The sequence below is a fragment of the Macaca nemestrina genome, chromosome 7 (assembly GCF_043159975.1).
Source record: "Macaca nemestrina isolate mMacNem1 chromosome 7, mMacNem.hap1, whole genome shotgun sequence".
NCBI lineage: Eukaryota > Metazoa > Chordata > Mammalia > Primates > Cercopithecidae > Macaca > Macaca nemestrina.
In genome coordinates, this window is record NC_092131.1 from 31,404,746 (window position 1) to 31,418,528 (window position 13,783).

The window sequence follows — 13,783 nt, forward strand, 5'->3', positions numbered from 1 at the left end:
GAGGAGTCAAGGATGACCTCCAGGTTTCTCTTGGGCAATAGGTGACTAGCATCATGATTCCTGAGATGGGAAAGACTGGAAGGGATAGTAGGAGGAATGGTTCAAACCTAGAGTTAATCTCTAGACATGTTTAATCTGTGATGTCTCACAAGGGACCCAAGTGGAAATGCCAATAGGGCAGTTAGACATGGAGGTCTAAAATATCTAGGGAGGACTTTGGGAGGCTGAAGCAGGAGGGTTGCTTGATGCCAGGGGTTCGAGACCAGCCTGAGCAATATAGCAAGATCTTGTCTCTACAAAAAAAAAAAAATTTAAAAATTAGCCCCACATGGTGGCACATGCCTGCAGACCAGCTACTTGGGAGGCTGAGGTGGGAGGATCTCTTGAGCCCAAGAGTTAGAGGTTACAGCGAGCTATGATCACATCACTGTACTCCAGCCTGGGCCACAGAGCAAGACCTTGTCTCTTTAACAAAAACAACAACAAAATCCCCCCCAAAAAAACAATACTTGTCCTTGAAAATACGTCATTCTCATCATTCTCTTTTTCCATACCAACAACGTTTTAGCTGTGTACGTGACGTCCCAGATAATGGCTACAATTCCAAGACTCCGTGGCAGAGAAGCGTGGCCCTGTGACTCAGTTCCAGCAATGGGCTGTGAGTGAGAAGAACAGATGTGTGCTACTTGTGGTCCTGCCCTTCACATGGGCTTTTCCTCCTTCTAGATGTCTGTGAGATGGGGAAGAACTGGGGTCCGCAAGGGCGAGCCACATGCTAAGCTTGGCAGAGCTGCCAGCTCGTCCTGGATTGCCTGTGACCTACGGCCTGTTATGTGAGAAATGAGCAGGAATGAAACTGCTATCCTGCTTAGCCTTCTGGGTGGTTTTGGAGTTTGGTTTTTTTTGTGGAGGGGGAAAGGGAGTCTCTTTCTTTTAGAAGCCTAGCCTGGCCTGGAGTGGGATTACAGGCTCACACCTGTAATCCCAACACTTTGGGAGGCCGAGGCGGGTGGATCACCTGAGGTCAGGAGTTCGAGACTAGCCAGGCCAACATGGTGAAATCCCATACAAAAAAATTAACCAGGTGTGGTGGCACATGCCTGTAGTCCCAGCTGCTCAGGAGGCTGAGGCAGGAGAATCACTTGAACCCGGGAGGCGGAGGTTACAGGGACCTGAGATCATGCCATTGCACTCCAGCCTGGTTGATAGAGCAAGACTTTGTCTCAAAAAAAAAAAAAAAAAAAAAAAAAAAAGCCTACCTTACACTAACTAATGTAATATACTATAAGTGTATTTCTGGATCTATTCAATGCTAACTTTTTTTTTTTTTTTAAAGAAAGGAGTGAATGGGATAAGAAAATGAATATAGCAAGTGCTGTCAATTCCTTTTGGAGGCTTTGCTGAGAGAGTGGGATCAGGTAGCAATAACTGGATTGAGATGAAGGGATAAAACACAGTTGTGAATTTTTTAAATTTAATTTCGTTTTTGGCTGGGCATGGTGACTCACACCTGTAATCCCAGCATTTTGAGAGGCTGAGGTGGGTGGATTGCTTGAGCCCAGGAGTTTGAGAACAACCTGGGCAAGACCCTGTCTCTTTTTTTTAATGTGAAAAAATTTTTAAAATATTTTTTAAAAGTTAAAAAATACATTTAATTTTGTCTTCATAATGGGAGAACAGAAGTATGCTTGTTTGCTAATTAAAATGATCCAGTAGTGAGGGAGAATTTGATGGTCCTGGAAGCAGAGAAGATACTATAGGAATGAAGTCCTTGGTAAAAGGCTGGGCATGGTAGCTCACTCCTGTAATCCCAGCACTTGGGAAGGCTGAGGCGGGCAGATCATTTGAGGTCAGGAGTTCGCGAACAGCCTGACCAACATGCTGAAACCCCGTCTCTACTAAAAATACAAAAACTTAGCTGGGTGTGGTGGTGCATGCCTGTAATCTCAGCTACTCGGGAGGTTGTGGCAGGAGAATCGCTTGAACCCAGGAGGCAGAGGTTGTAGTGAGCCAAGATTGCACCACTGCACTCCAGCCTGGGCAACAGTGTGAGACTCCATCTCAAAAAAAAAAAAAAAAAGGAATGAAGTCCTTGGTAAAGAAGAGAGTGATTCAGAGCACAGGAGGGCAGGAGCGGGACCACCTTTTGTCAGGATTGGAAATACTTCTATTCTACCAAAAGGAATACAGAAAACAGGTGCACAAACTGGTAAGTTTGTGGATTCAATGGTAGGAGGGTAAGAAATTTCACATGTGACTTTCTATCTTTTCCCGAACATGTGAAGCAAGATTACCAGTCAGAGTAGGGAGTGAGGTTACAGGAGATTCAAAATTGCCTCTGGATCACAGAAGAAAATCCATTTTGTAACATGAAGAATATCAATCTCTAATAACAATCAGACTTCACGGTATAACTCTAGGGGCTTTCCCTGAAGATTGGGAGCAAGATGAAGATAGGCACTATTAGTATTCCCATTTTATGGAGGAGGAAAGGGAGGCTTACAGGGGTTTGAGTAACCGGCCCAAAGAGCCGATAAGTGGTGAAGAGAAGGTTTAACCAGGCCTACGTGACCACCGAACCCGTTATCCAAAAGCCTGCAGTGAACAGTAACAATAATTTAGCACAGACAAGATCATCTCCTGAGTCTTCATTCAATCAACACGTCTCCAACCAGAGGTCATTGTGGCTGAGTGGGCCGAAGATTTCAGGGTGCCTGGGAAGATCCTGTGAGCTGTCAGGTACCTGTGTGTGTGTGTGTGTGTGTGTGTGTATGTGTATGTGTGTGTGTGTTTGTGTGTGTGTGGTTGGGGGTGGCAGTGTGTGTAGAATGTAAAGTGGCTCGAAAGGGATGCAAACACACATCGACATTCTCAGGCTGTAGCTCAATACCATTCTCTAAAGTGCTAAAGAGTTGCTTTGTTTCAAAACACTAATATATTTTGGAAAAGAAAAAGAATGTTTAAAGGCAAGTCATCTCTCATGTTCTTTCTTCATTCACAGGGCCAGAAAAAAAGTGATATTTCTGGCATGGGCTAGAGGCAGAATACTCTATAAATACAAGGCCATTAAATCCCATGCAGTGGGAACCTGATCAGGGCCTCCTTTTAATTTCCTGACATGAGCTGGCCACTAACGCAATTACCCAGAATCCCCGGAGGAGCCCTCCACCTTCCCAACAAGCACAAAGCGAGTGAGAGCATATTGCATGGATGTCGGCCCAGCTTTCACTGAAATCAAATATCTTTTAGAAAACACTTGGGGAAAGGCAGGCAGGGGCTGAGTGGGGGAGAAGTGGAGCGGGCTTGGGAGGCTGGTCACATGAGGGACGTGAGGTGAGGAGGAGGTGAAGTTGGCAGGGACGGGCTGTCTAGAGAGAATCACTGAAGTCCCACAGCTGCACTGAGGACTTGGGGAGCCCCCTAGGAAATGCAGTTAGTGGTTTTCCAGGGCTTTTCCGGATTTAGGGGCTGAGTCAGTCCACATCCTAGCCAGGCTGCAAAGGCTGACTACCGGGGGAGCTGCCCATCCTGATTCTAGAACCCACAGTGGGGACCAGCCCAAGACAAGGCCACCTTTTAAGATTCCCACCAACAAATCCAGGAAGCAAATCAGGGCGGCCAGACACCAGTCTGCCTCCCCCGACACAAGAGGCAGACTGATGAAAAGCTGACTGTAAATGACAGTGTCTTTGAATCAAACACTAGAATTTTTTTTTTTTTTTTTTTTTTTTTCTGAGACAGAGTCTTGCACTGTCACCCAGTCTGGAGTGTAGTGATGCAGTCTCAGCTCACTGCAGCCTCTGCCTCCTGGGTTCAAGCAATGCTCCTGCCTCAGTTTCCAGAGTAGCTGGGATTACATGTGTGTGCCACCACGCCCAGCTAATTTTTGTATTTTTAGTAGAGAGGGAGTTTTACCATGTTGGCCAGGCTGCTCTTGAACCCCTGACCTCAGGTGATCTGCCCACCTTGGCCTCCCCAAGTGCTGTGAGCCACCGCGCCCAGCCTGAATCAAACACTGGGGTATTTTAACACATCAAGGGAGCTGACATTGCAAAGCAATCCCACAGTGGATTCTGCCAAGAGGAGCTGTCCCATCTGTCCTAGGTCCCCACTTTGACCAGTGCCGGAGAACAGGTATGAAGATCCCTGTTTTACAGTGAAGAAATGGAAGCATGTGGGTGTGAGTAATAATATTAAATGGCAGCCGGGGGTGGTGGCTCATGCTTGTAATCCCAGCACTTTGGGAGGCTGAGGTGGGCAGATCATGAGGTCCAGAGACCGAGACCATCCTGGCCAACATGGTGAAATCCCATCTCTACTAAAAATACAAAAATTAGCTGGGCATGGCAGTGCGCACTTGTAGTCCCAGCTACTCAGGAGACTGAGGCAGGAGAATTGCTTGAACCCAGGAGGTGGAGGGTGTGGTGAGCCTAGATGGCGCCACTGCACTCCAGCCTGGCGACAGAGCGAGACTCCGTCTCAAAAGAAAAAAAAAAAAAATTACATAGGCAGAAATACCTAATAACCAGGGGCAGAACACAGGCCACCAACTCCTAACCCAGATTTTGTATTCAATTTTTAAAAGAGAAAAATTACTTTTTCTCTGAAAATACAGATTTTTATGTACTAGATTTGCTTAAAGCAAGATAGGCCTTTGGACATCTCCTGCTTTCCACGGTCTGCTCTGGATGTTCCAGGGAGAAAGTCACAGGGAGGTGGCCATAGGATCTGTCCCAACCATGTGAGGAATCTGAAAAGCTTAGATCCCTGAGCTGAGCACAGTCTTAAGAGAGAGGGAGAGCCAGAGAAAGCCCAAGTCTGATCTCTTCTGCGGCTGTTGCTGGGCCCCCAAATTGGGAAACGATCTCTGATTATTTTACCTAAGAAAGGAAAAATCGTAAAACACAAGGAGAGTGTGGCTGGATGCGGGGGAGGATGGTGTTCAGACGTGTAGGTGAGGGGAGCAGAGAGGGCGGAGGCACCCACATCTCTCCCTCTGCAGCCCTCCCCAAGCCCCTGGCCCCCCAACCCCCCCAGCAACAGAGGCCCACTGTGGGACCCTAACGCAGAGGAGCAGCCCTGGGGAAGGTGAAGTTTGCCTTTTAGAGTCCCGTCAGAGTCTGAGGTGGGCGATGAGCCCACGCTGGTCTCGGGGGGCCTGGGCCTTGCCTGCAGAGCCAGGAGGGACCCCCAAACAAAAGCCAAGCCAGGCAGCTGCCAAGAGCCCCACCTGGCAGGGGCCCAGGCTGTTGAAGGAGGCATGCTCCTCCTAAGGGGGTCGGTCCCCACGGAGCTTCAGATCCCAGGATCTCTCCAAGGCCCTGCAGGGGACAGAAACTAAATGCGGCTCTCTGCTTTGTGTCATCTCCCCGCTCTTGGATCTGGACCTGCCAGCACTGGTAGGGAGTGGGGGAGGGAGCGTTCCAGTGGCTGTCCCTTCCTTCTTTAGGCAGAGCTCTTTAAAGGGCCTTTTCGGGCTCAGCATGTCTGCCTGGGAGGCCCCAGCTGCCACCCTGGGTAAAGGACATCAACCAAAGGGCTATATTTGCAGCGGGGCAGGGGTGTCAACACTGAGGCGTCCCCTGTACGTCCTGCCCACTTGAGGCAGCAGGGGTCTCATGCCTCTGTCCTCCCAGCACCCCCAATACCATCATCCTGGGACACACAGTGTCCACCTCGTTTCTCTGACGAGTGCCAGTCTGGATGTCTGAGTGGCCACCGGGCAATTGTGGGCCTCACCATCTCCCTTCCTGCCATCAGTGCACCCCTCACCATCTCCTGCTTCCTGGGAAGCCACTAGAAAGTGCCCTTCTCTCTTCCCAGCCCTGCATAGCCCCCAAAGAGACTCTGTTCCGTGTTACAAGATGGTCCAGGAATTGAGTGGGGGTCCCCTCTGGCCCTCCCCCATCCCTGCCCTGTGCCATGGGGAGCAGACACTGAACAGGGCAAGGAAAGTTCCAGCCTCTGGGCCCAGCTCCCCTCAAGTGAATGTGTGACTGAGAGTGGGAGTCATCTCACCCCAGCTCCTGCAGGGCTCCATTTTGTCACCTGTAAAATTCAGGGCTATATTGAAAACAATGAGGCTTCTGGCTGCTCTAAGTACCTGGGATGCTGTCAAGTAGGAAGGGAGGCTGCACGCTGCAACCAAGTGGCCCCTGGCCCTCTGCTTGACCTGCTGTTCTCACATCCAGCTTCGTCTCTGGATGTGAGAACAACAGGTCAAGCAGCTCCGTCTCTAGGGCTTAAGAGGAATAAATGAGTCTCCAAAGCTTAGAAACCCTCAGATTCCCAGCACCACACAGAGAGGAAAGTCGAGAGACCAGCACTCAGGCATGCTTCTCTGGGCCTTTGGGCCTCAATTTTCCCATCTGTGAACACCAGGAGGCTCTGAAGGAGCAGAAAGAGCCTGGCATAGGAGTCAGGGGACCCAGTTCAGCCACCAGTTTGGATCATCCTATCCAGGAGCAAGACCAAAATTATATAGAGTCAAAAATGAACTAACAGACAGGCTTTCCACAGGATGTGGCCCATTTTTAATCTGGAAAAGAGACTGTTTTTTCGGTTGAGCCCCTAACGAAGCAGCTGGCCTGTCTAAGAGCTGAGTGGTCCGCTCCATCACAAAGGGGTTAAATGAAGCCCTGAATGAGGAGCATTTTAAAAGCCAGTGTGCCATGTCGACACAAAGGCCGCCGAGGGTCTGCTTCAAGAGCTTCTGTTTTATGGATATAGGTGCTGGGCTGAGCTGAGGTGAAGTGGGGGACCTGGAAATGGTAAACGGAAGTGGAAGGTCCAATTTCTATAGCACATGACGGTCCAAGTTGTTCTGACAAAGCATCTTAGGTCTGGGCCCTCATCTTCAGAGGGCCCTGGGAGAGGGGATAGGAGGAGTGCCCTGGGGCTCCCAAGGCTGGGCTGGGCTTCCAGATGCCCACTCCCAGCCTTCCCCCTCCAGGGTCTGCATTCCAGACCTGTCCTTTGGTTCTCTCTGTAGCCCCTTCTGATCACCCCCACACACCTCTTTTCCTGTTTCCTCCCTCTTCTAGAAGGATTCCAGGCCCAGAGCTTAAAAGTTGATCTCTAAGAGTTGTCACTGGCTCCCCTTGGAAGCTGGAGAAGCAGGGAAACCACAAACACTCATGACCCATCCCCAAAATGGTACTGAACGAGGTTCCTCAAACTAAAAACATCGTCCGGGCACAGTGGTTCATGCCTGTAATCCCAGCACTTTAGGAGGCTGAGGTGGGAGGACTGCCTGAGCCCGGGAGTTGGAGACCAACCTGAGCAACATGACAAGACTTTGCCTCTACTGATAATATTTTAATATAAAAAAAAGGAGCAAATCAATAGAGAAAGCGAGGAAGAGGAGATCTGGAGCAGTTGTCCCAATGAGAGCTACGTGTCATTTCAAATTTTCTAGTAGCCACATTAAAGAATAGATAAAAAGAAGCATGTGATGCTAATTTCACAATGTTTTATTTAACATGTGCAGAAGATTAGCCTTTCTGCATGCAATCACGTTTTTAAAATTATCACCACCAGACTTTACACTGCTTTTTATGGTCCTATTAAGTCCTCTAAAGCGGGTATGTGTTGTACACTGAGCACACCTCTGTTTGGACCAGCGCTCGGAAGCCACGTGTAGTTTGTGGTTGCCATATTAGACAGCACAGCTCTAGAGACAGAGGACACAGGGAGTGAAAGGAGAGGGAAGGGAGAGCATGGGAAGAGAGGGAACAAGGAAGCGACCAGCATTTCCAAGGCAAGAGCCATGTCCTGTCCACCCACCAGAAAACAAATGCCATTCTTCACAGCTGAAGGGAACATTATTTATCATTCCTGGCCTTAATGTGTCTGTCCTTTCCACCCCCGAGCCCTCGAGGGTGCTGGGGGATATAACAGCCTCTTAAGCCTACCCCTCCTAGGGTGGAGGTGGGGTTTGCCCCTAAAGGAAGGCCTTCCCAGAGTGCCAGGCCAGCTGTCTGGGGCCCAACTGGGGTCAGGGGTTCTGAAAGATCCTTAATGGAGAAATTCCAATTCCCACCTCCTTAAAGGAGGACAGCCACGCAGGCGCCGTGGCAGGCTGGCAGGGTGTGGGAGGAGATGGGCGCCCAGACTGGGTCTCACCCTGGGACACAGATCCGTGGCTTGTGGGTGTCTCACAGGGAATGAAAACTCCCCAGGAAGCAGAGCCTCACGGCAAACCCCAACTCAGTGGGGCCTCTTACCTTCCTTCAGCATCCCCACTTTGAGGCATTTCATGAAGCGGCAGGCCTGGCAGGACTTGCGCCTCCGTTTGGTGATCTCGCACTCATTGGTGGCCGGGCAGCTGTACTCGATGTTCCCTGCAATCAGACACAGAGAGGGTTGCCAGGTGCTGGCCGCCCAGGGCCCCCACCTGCCAGCGCAGGGATGGATGGACGGGGATTTTAATTCGCCAGAGCTGCCACTCCCCCCACCCCGAGGCTCCCACAGGGCAGCGTTCTCAAAGCAGGTGCTCTGAGGTGCTTGTCAGAACGTTTCAAACTCTCTTCCATATGGAGACTCCAGGTGGCAGGTCTGGGTGGACCAGGCAGCCACTTGGGGAAACTCTCCAGAGGATGGCCACCCACAGTGTTGAAGCCACCTGTGGGCGGGGACATCGAAACTCACTGAGCCAGCCTTTTACTCCAGGAGGAGAACATCCCCTGTGCTGACCAGAACATCAGCGCAGACCACCACCACCAGTTCCTCCAGCCTCCAGCCTGGGACCCTGATGTGCGGGAAGAGCCTCTTGGAAACTCTGTGTCCACCAGGATCAAGGCCTGGGTTTTGCATCCCACTGGAGGGGCCCAGGCCACCTGGCTTTGCTGACCTTGAGGATATGCTTCCTCTCACCAAGTTGAAATTTCCTCATCTTCAAAACAGTGAGATAATCTACTAAATGAAGGATTAAACAAGACCGCATACGGACAACTGCTTTAAACACTGTTCAATTCGAGGGGGTCATTTTATAAGCACAGTTCGTTTAGCAGAGGGAATCTGTGATAAATTTTTCAGGCCACTCCTTTCATGGGTTATAAGAACAGCTACCAGGCTGGGCGCGGTGGCTTATGCCTATAATCCCAGCACTTTGGGAAGCTAAGGTGGGTGGATCACCTGAGGTGAGAGTTTGAGACCAGCCTGACCAATATGGTGAAATGCTGTCTCTACTAAAAATACAAAAAAATTAGCCAGCTGTGGTGGTGTGTGCTTATAATCACAGCTACTCGGGAGGCTGAGACAAGAGAATTGCTTGAACCCGGGAGGCGGAGGTTGCGGTGAGCTGAGATCACGCCACTGCACTCCAACCTGGGCGACAGACCAAGACTCTGTCTCAAACAAAACAAAACAAAACAAAGAATGGCTGCCATAAACCCAACCCGTGCTCCTTTAAGCTGTAGGCCCCATGAAGCCAAGACCTTGGGCTGCTCCCCAGTGTCCAGCAGCACTGAGCACAGCCCCCACCATATAGAGACGGGCAGGTAGAATGCAGCAAATGAAGGATCTACGGAGTCCTTCCCAAGAGCTATTCCATGAAAGAGAAAGTAAGTACTAACACTATTCCCATGTTACAGGTGAGTTTTCCAGGTGTTTCTATGCCATGTGAACACAGTGGTCTTCTTTAGGTTGAAGTGACCTTCCAGTGCTCTTCCTGGGAGGGCTGACAGTCCAGTCAGGAGAGGCTGCGGCTGCCTTTCTAATACAGGCATCTGCCCTGGGCACGCTGACCTGCTGGCTCTTATTAACGAATATGCATTGAGCACCTACAAAGTGCCTGGTAATGGAAGGAAAGGCAATGGGGGGAGAGCGGGGGGCGGGGGCATAATGAAATGCAACTGGAGTGGCCAGGCGCAGTGGCTCATGCCTGTAATCCAGCACTTTGGGAGGCTGAGGTAGGTGGAGCACCTGAGGCCCGGAGTTCAAGACCAGCTTGGCCAACATGGTGAAACCCCGTCTCTACTAAAAATACAAAAAAACAAGTAGCTGGGCGTAGGGGTGGGCACCTGTAATCCCAGCTACTCGGGAGGCTGAGGCAGGAGAATCACTTGAACCCAGGAGGTGGAGGTTGCAGTGAGCCAAGATCATGCCATTGAACTCCAGCCTGGGTGACAAGAGCAAAACTCTGTCTCAAAAAAAAAAAAAAAATGCAACTGGAAGGTACAAATGAAAACAGCACATCACAGTGCTGTTTTGTTATGGTGTCTCTTTGGCTGCCAAAGTCCCAAAGTCACTGAGGTCAGCCTGAGCCAGGGTTTTTCAGAACAGAATCTCTCAACTAGAACACATCTGTCGTTCCGGCCCCACCCAGACATCCACTTCCTGAGGGAGCAGGGAGGAGCTGGAGGCTTGCCTATCTGAATCCTCCACACTAAACCCTACCCACTTCAGAGGAATAGCAGCTAAGATTTACTGTGCACCTACTGTGTGCACAATCTGCACCAGCTCCCTCAGTCCTCACAACAGCCTCTGAAGGTACATCAGTGTCCGATTTCACAGACCAAGAAACTGAAGCTCTGGGAGCTGAAGCGGGTTACCCAAGGCCACACAGAGCTCCTGTCCCACCCTGCATCTCACAAGGAGGATGGGGAAATTGGAAGTGCTGCCCCCTAAGGACAGGCGCCTGGTGCTGACGCAGCAGCTGAGGTTGCCTGGTGGGCAGCAGGGGAGAAGGGTGGCCTTGGGCTTCCCTGTGTCACTACCTCCCCACATGGGATATGGATGGAAACCTTTTCTATTGGATTTTCTGGGAACAAGCATGAACCATGTTCTACCATTAAAAAGTGCTTTGAGGTAGCAAAATTACTCAATGTGCCTAACTGTATTGAGTACTCACGATGGCTCAGTGAGTATTCTCATCCTTTCTTACTGGTGAGGAAAACTATTTCTGGAGCACCTCGGAGATCTACAGGTGAAGGCTAGTGATCCTCCGTCCCTCTCTCCCTCTCTCTCCCTCTCTCTCCCTCTCTCCGTCTGCCTCTCTCTCCCTGTCTCCCCATCTCCCCCTCTCTCCCCCTCTCTCCCTCTCTCTCCCTCTCCCTCTCTCCATCTCCCTCTCTCTCCCTGTCTCCCCCTCTCCCCCTCTCTCTCTCCCTCTCTGTCCTTCTCTCCCTCTCTCTCTCCCTCTCTGTCCCTCTCTCCATCTCTCTCCCTCTCTCTCCCTCTCTCTCCCTCTCTCCCTCTCTCTCCCTCTCTCAAGTCCAGCAGGCATCACCTTTTTCCCCATCCCATTTCTTGCAGGGAGGGAGCTGGAGGTCATGCTCTGTGCTAGAGGATGGGAGGTGATGGGAAGGGGAAGGGATGAAGATTCTCTGTACTCCTCTTCGCTTTTATCTAGCCCTATTTCTTAGAGCGTTCTGGCTTGGGTGGCTTCTTGGGGAATAATTTCAATATTCATATAAGCCCGGTAAAATTCGAAAGACAAACAGAAAGGAGGGAAACACATATAAAAGCTAATTCAGCCAAGCCTTTATCTTGGCTTAGAAGGCACTGGAAGGTTTGGCCCGTCCCCACCCAGGTCCACCCTCTCTCTGCAGCCTCAACATGCTGATTTCCTCCACTCGCTCTGCATAACTATCACTTCCTGGAACTCCATGGTCTCCTAGGCTGCCAGGCCTTTGCTTTGCAGCTTAGAACAGACTCTCTATGCTCCCTCCACCCTCTGTTCCTCCACATCCCACATGGGGAGGCGCTCCTTCTCCGTGCTGATAACCCATTAATGTCCCCTGTGTTGTATCTCTCTCCCTCCTCCACGTACTCCAGCTCCTCTCTAGTCTCACTGCCTGGGACACCAAGCCACTCAATGCACACACATGGGGAGCTCACACTGGCCAGTGCTTGTTAGGGAGTAGCCACAGCTCTGCTTTACAGATCCTGAGGCTTTCATGTTCCCAGCAACCCTGGAGGTAAATAGATTTTTCTCTATCTTACAGATAAGAAGGTGAGTAGAGGGGCCAGGCGCTGTGGCTCACACCTGTAATTCCAGCACTTTGGGAGGCCCAGGCAGTCAGATCATCTGAGGTCAGGAGTTCGAGACCAGCCTGGCCAACCTGGTAAAACCCCGTCTCTACTAAAAATGCAAAACTTAGCCAGGTGTGGTGGTGCACACCTGTAGTCCTAGCTACTTGGGAGGCTGAGGAAGAAGGACTTCTTGAACCCAGGAACCCGAGATTGCAGTGAGTCAAGATTGTGCCACTGCACTCCAGCGACAGAGCGAGACTCTCAAAAACAAACAAACAAACAAACAAACAAACAAAAAAAACAAAAAAAGAAGAGAAGGTGAACAGAATCCAGGGTATGGGACAGCAAGGACTGGGACCCAGCCTGTCAGGTCCAGCCTGCTCTGAGCCACTGTGCAAAGAGCTCACAGGGCCTGCCATGGGCTTCACAGCTCCAGCTGCCTGGGACCCCTACACCCTTTGCATGTTCTTCACTTTTCCCATGCTTTGCTCTCAGCTGCTCAGCCAATCTGTCCCCTTTTGAGGAAGGATAGGCCACAGGCTGCTGCTCAGAGCAGGGGGGTCAGGAAATGTGTGTGTGGAGCTGGTACTGGTGCTCTCCCAGGACAAGAGGACCAAGTGCTAACAGCAAGTCCCCAGCCAAGCTCTTCACCCTTTGGGGGCCGGCCTGCATGCATGTGTGTGTGTGTGTGTGTGTCAGTGTGTGTCAAAATAAATAAATTATTTATTTATTTTGGTTCCTTTCAATTTGTTTTATGGCCCCAGCGGCTGGCTGCCAGCAAAGCCAGGCTGGCGGCCTTGCTTTGTAATTTTTTTAAGTGCCTCCTCGATAAAGTGATGAGATTAATCCATCAGAATTCCTGTGGTCTCTTGAGGAGGGCCTAGGAGCGTGCAGGAACAGGGACAGGACGTTGGCGGCACACACACATGCAACTGAGGTGTGGAAGTTTTGGGGATGAGTTCTCTCAGGACAGGAACACAGCCAATGGTTAGCAAAAATTCCAGGTTCTAACCTGGGAGTGTATTCAGTATAGACAGGTACAGACTCCACTTTGGGCACATCACCTAACTTCTCGGAGCCTCAGTTTCCTCATCTGTAAAATGGGTACAGTTCCCAACTCATAAAGTTCTTATCTAAAAAGTTCCCCAGATTCAGGCCAGGCACAGCGGCTCATGCTTGTAATCCCATCACTTTGGGGAACCAAGGCAGGAAGATCACTTGAGGTCAGGAGTTTGAGATCAGCCTGGCCAACATGGTGAAACCCCATCTCTACCAAAAATACAAAAAATTAGCCAGGCGTGGTGGTGGGCATCTGTAATCCCAGCTTCTTGGGAGACTGAGGCAGGAGAATCGCTTAAACCCAGGGGGCAGAGGTTGCAGAGATCATGCCATTGCACTCCAGCCTGGGCGACAGAGTGAGATTCCATCTCAAAAATAAACACATAAAAAATAAACGTTCCCCGGATTCAGTGGCAGAAAGCATACGAAGGTCTTAGTGAAGTGCAGGCACTGGCAAGCAGGCCACCATGGCTGCTCTGCTTATTTTTATATTCAGGCAGATCTTAAACAGCAGGAGTATCCAATCTTTTGGCTTCCCTGGGCTGCATTGAAGAAGAATTGCCTAGGGCCATGCATAAAATATAATAATGATAACTGATGAGCTAAACAAAACAAAACAAAAACACTCATCCTGTTACAAGAAAGTTTATGAATTTGTGTTTGGCCGCATTCAAAGCCATCCTGGGCCACAGGTTGGACAAGATTGTCTTACAGCATAGACACAACCAAAGGATTCCAGGGTAAGCCT

At 50.3% G+C, this 13,783-nt stretch overlaps 1 protein-coding gene across 4 annotated transcripts in view; it reads right to left on the reverse strand.

Moving 5' to 3' along the window:
• LOC105495866 (estrogen related receptor beta) overlaps positions 1–13,783 on the reverse strand; it is a 190,746-nt gene that overhangs the window by 31,146 nt on the left and 145,817 nt on the right. For all 4 annotated transcript variants that reach the window (XM_011765751.3, XM_011765750.3, XM_011765752.3 and 1 more), the window contains one exon: positions 8,226–8,342. In XM_011765751.3, coding sequence (XP_011764053.1) covers positions 8,226–8,342 — 117 coding nt within the window. The remainder of the gene's footprint in view (positions 1–8,225; positions 8,343–13,783) is intronic.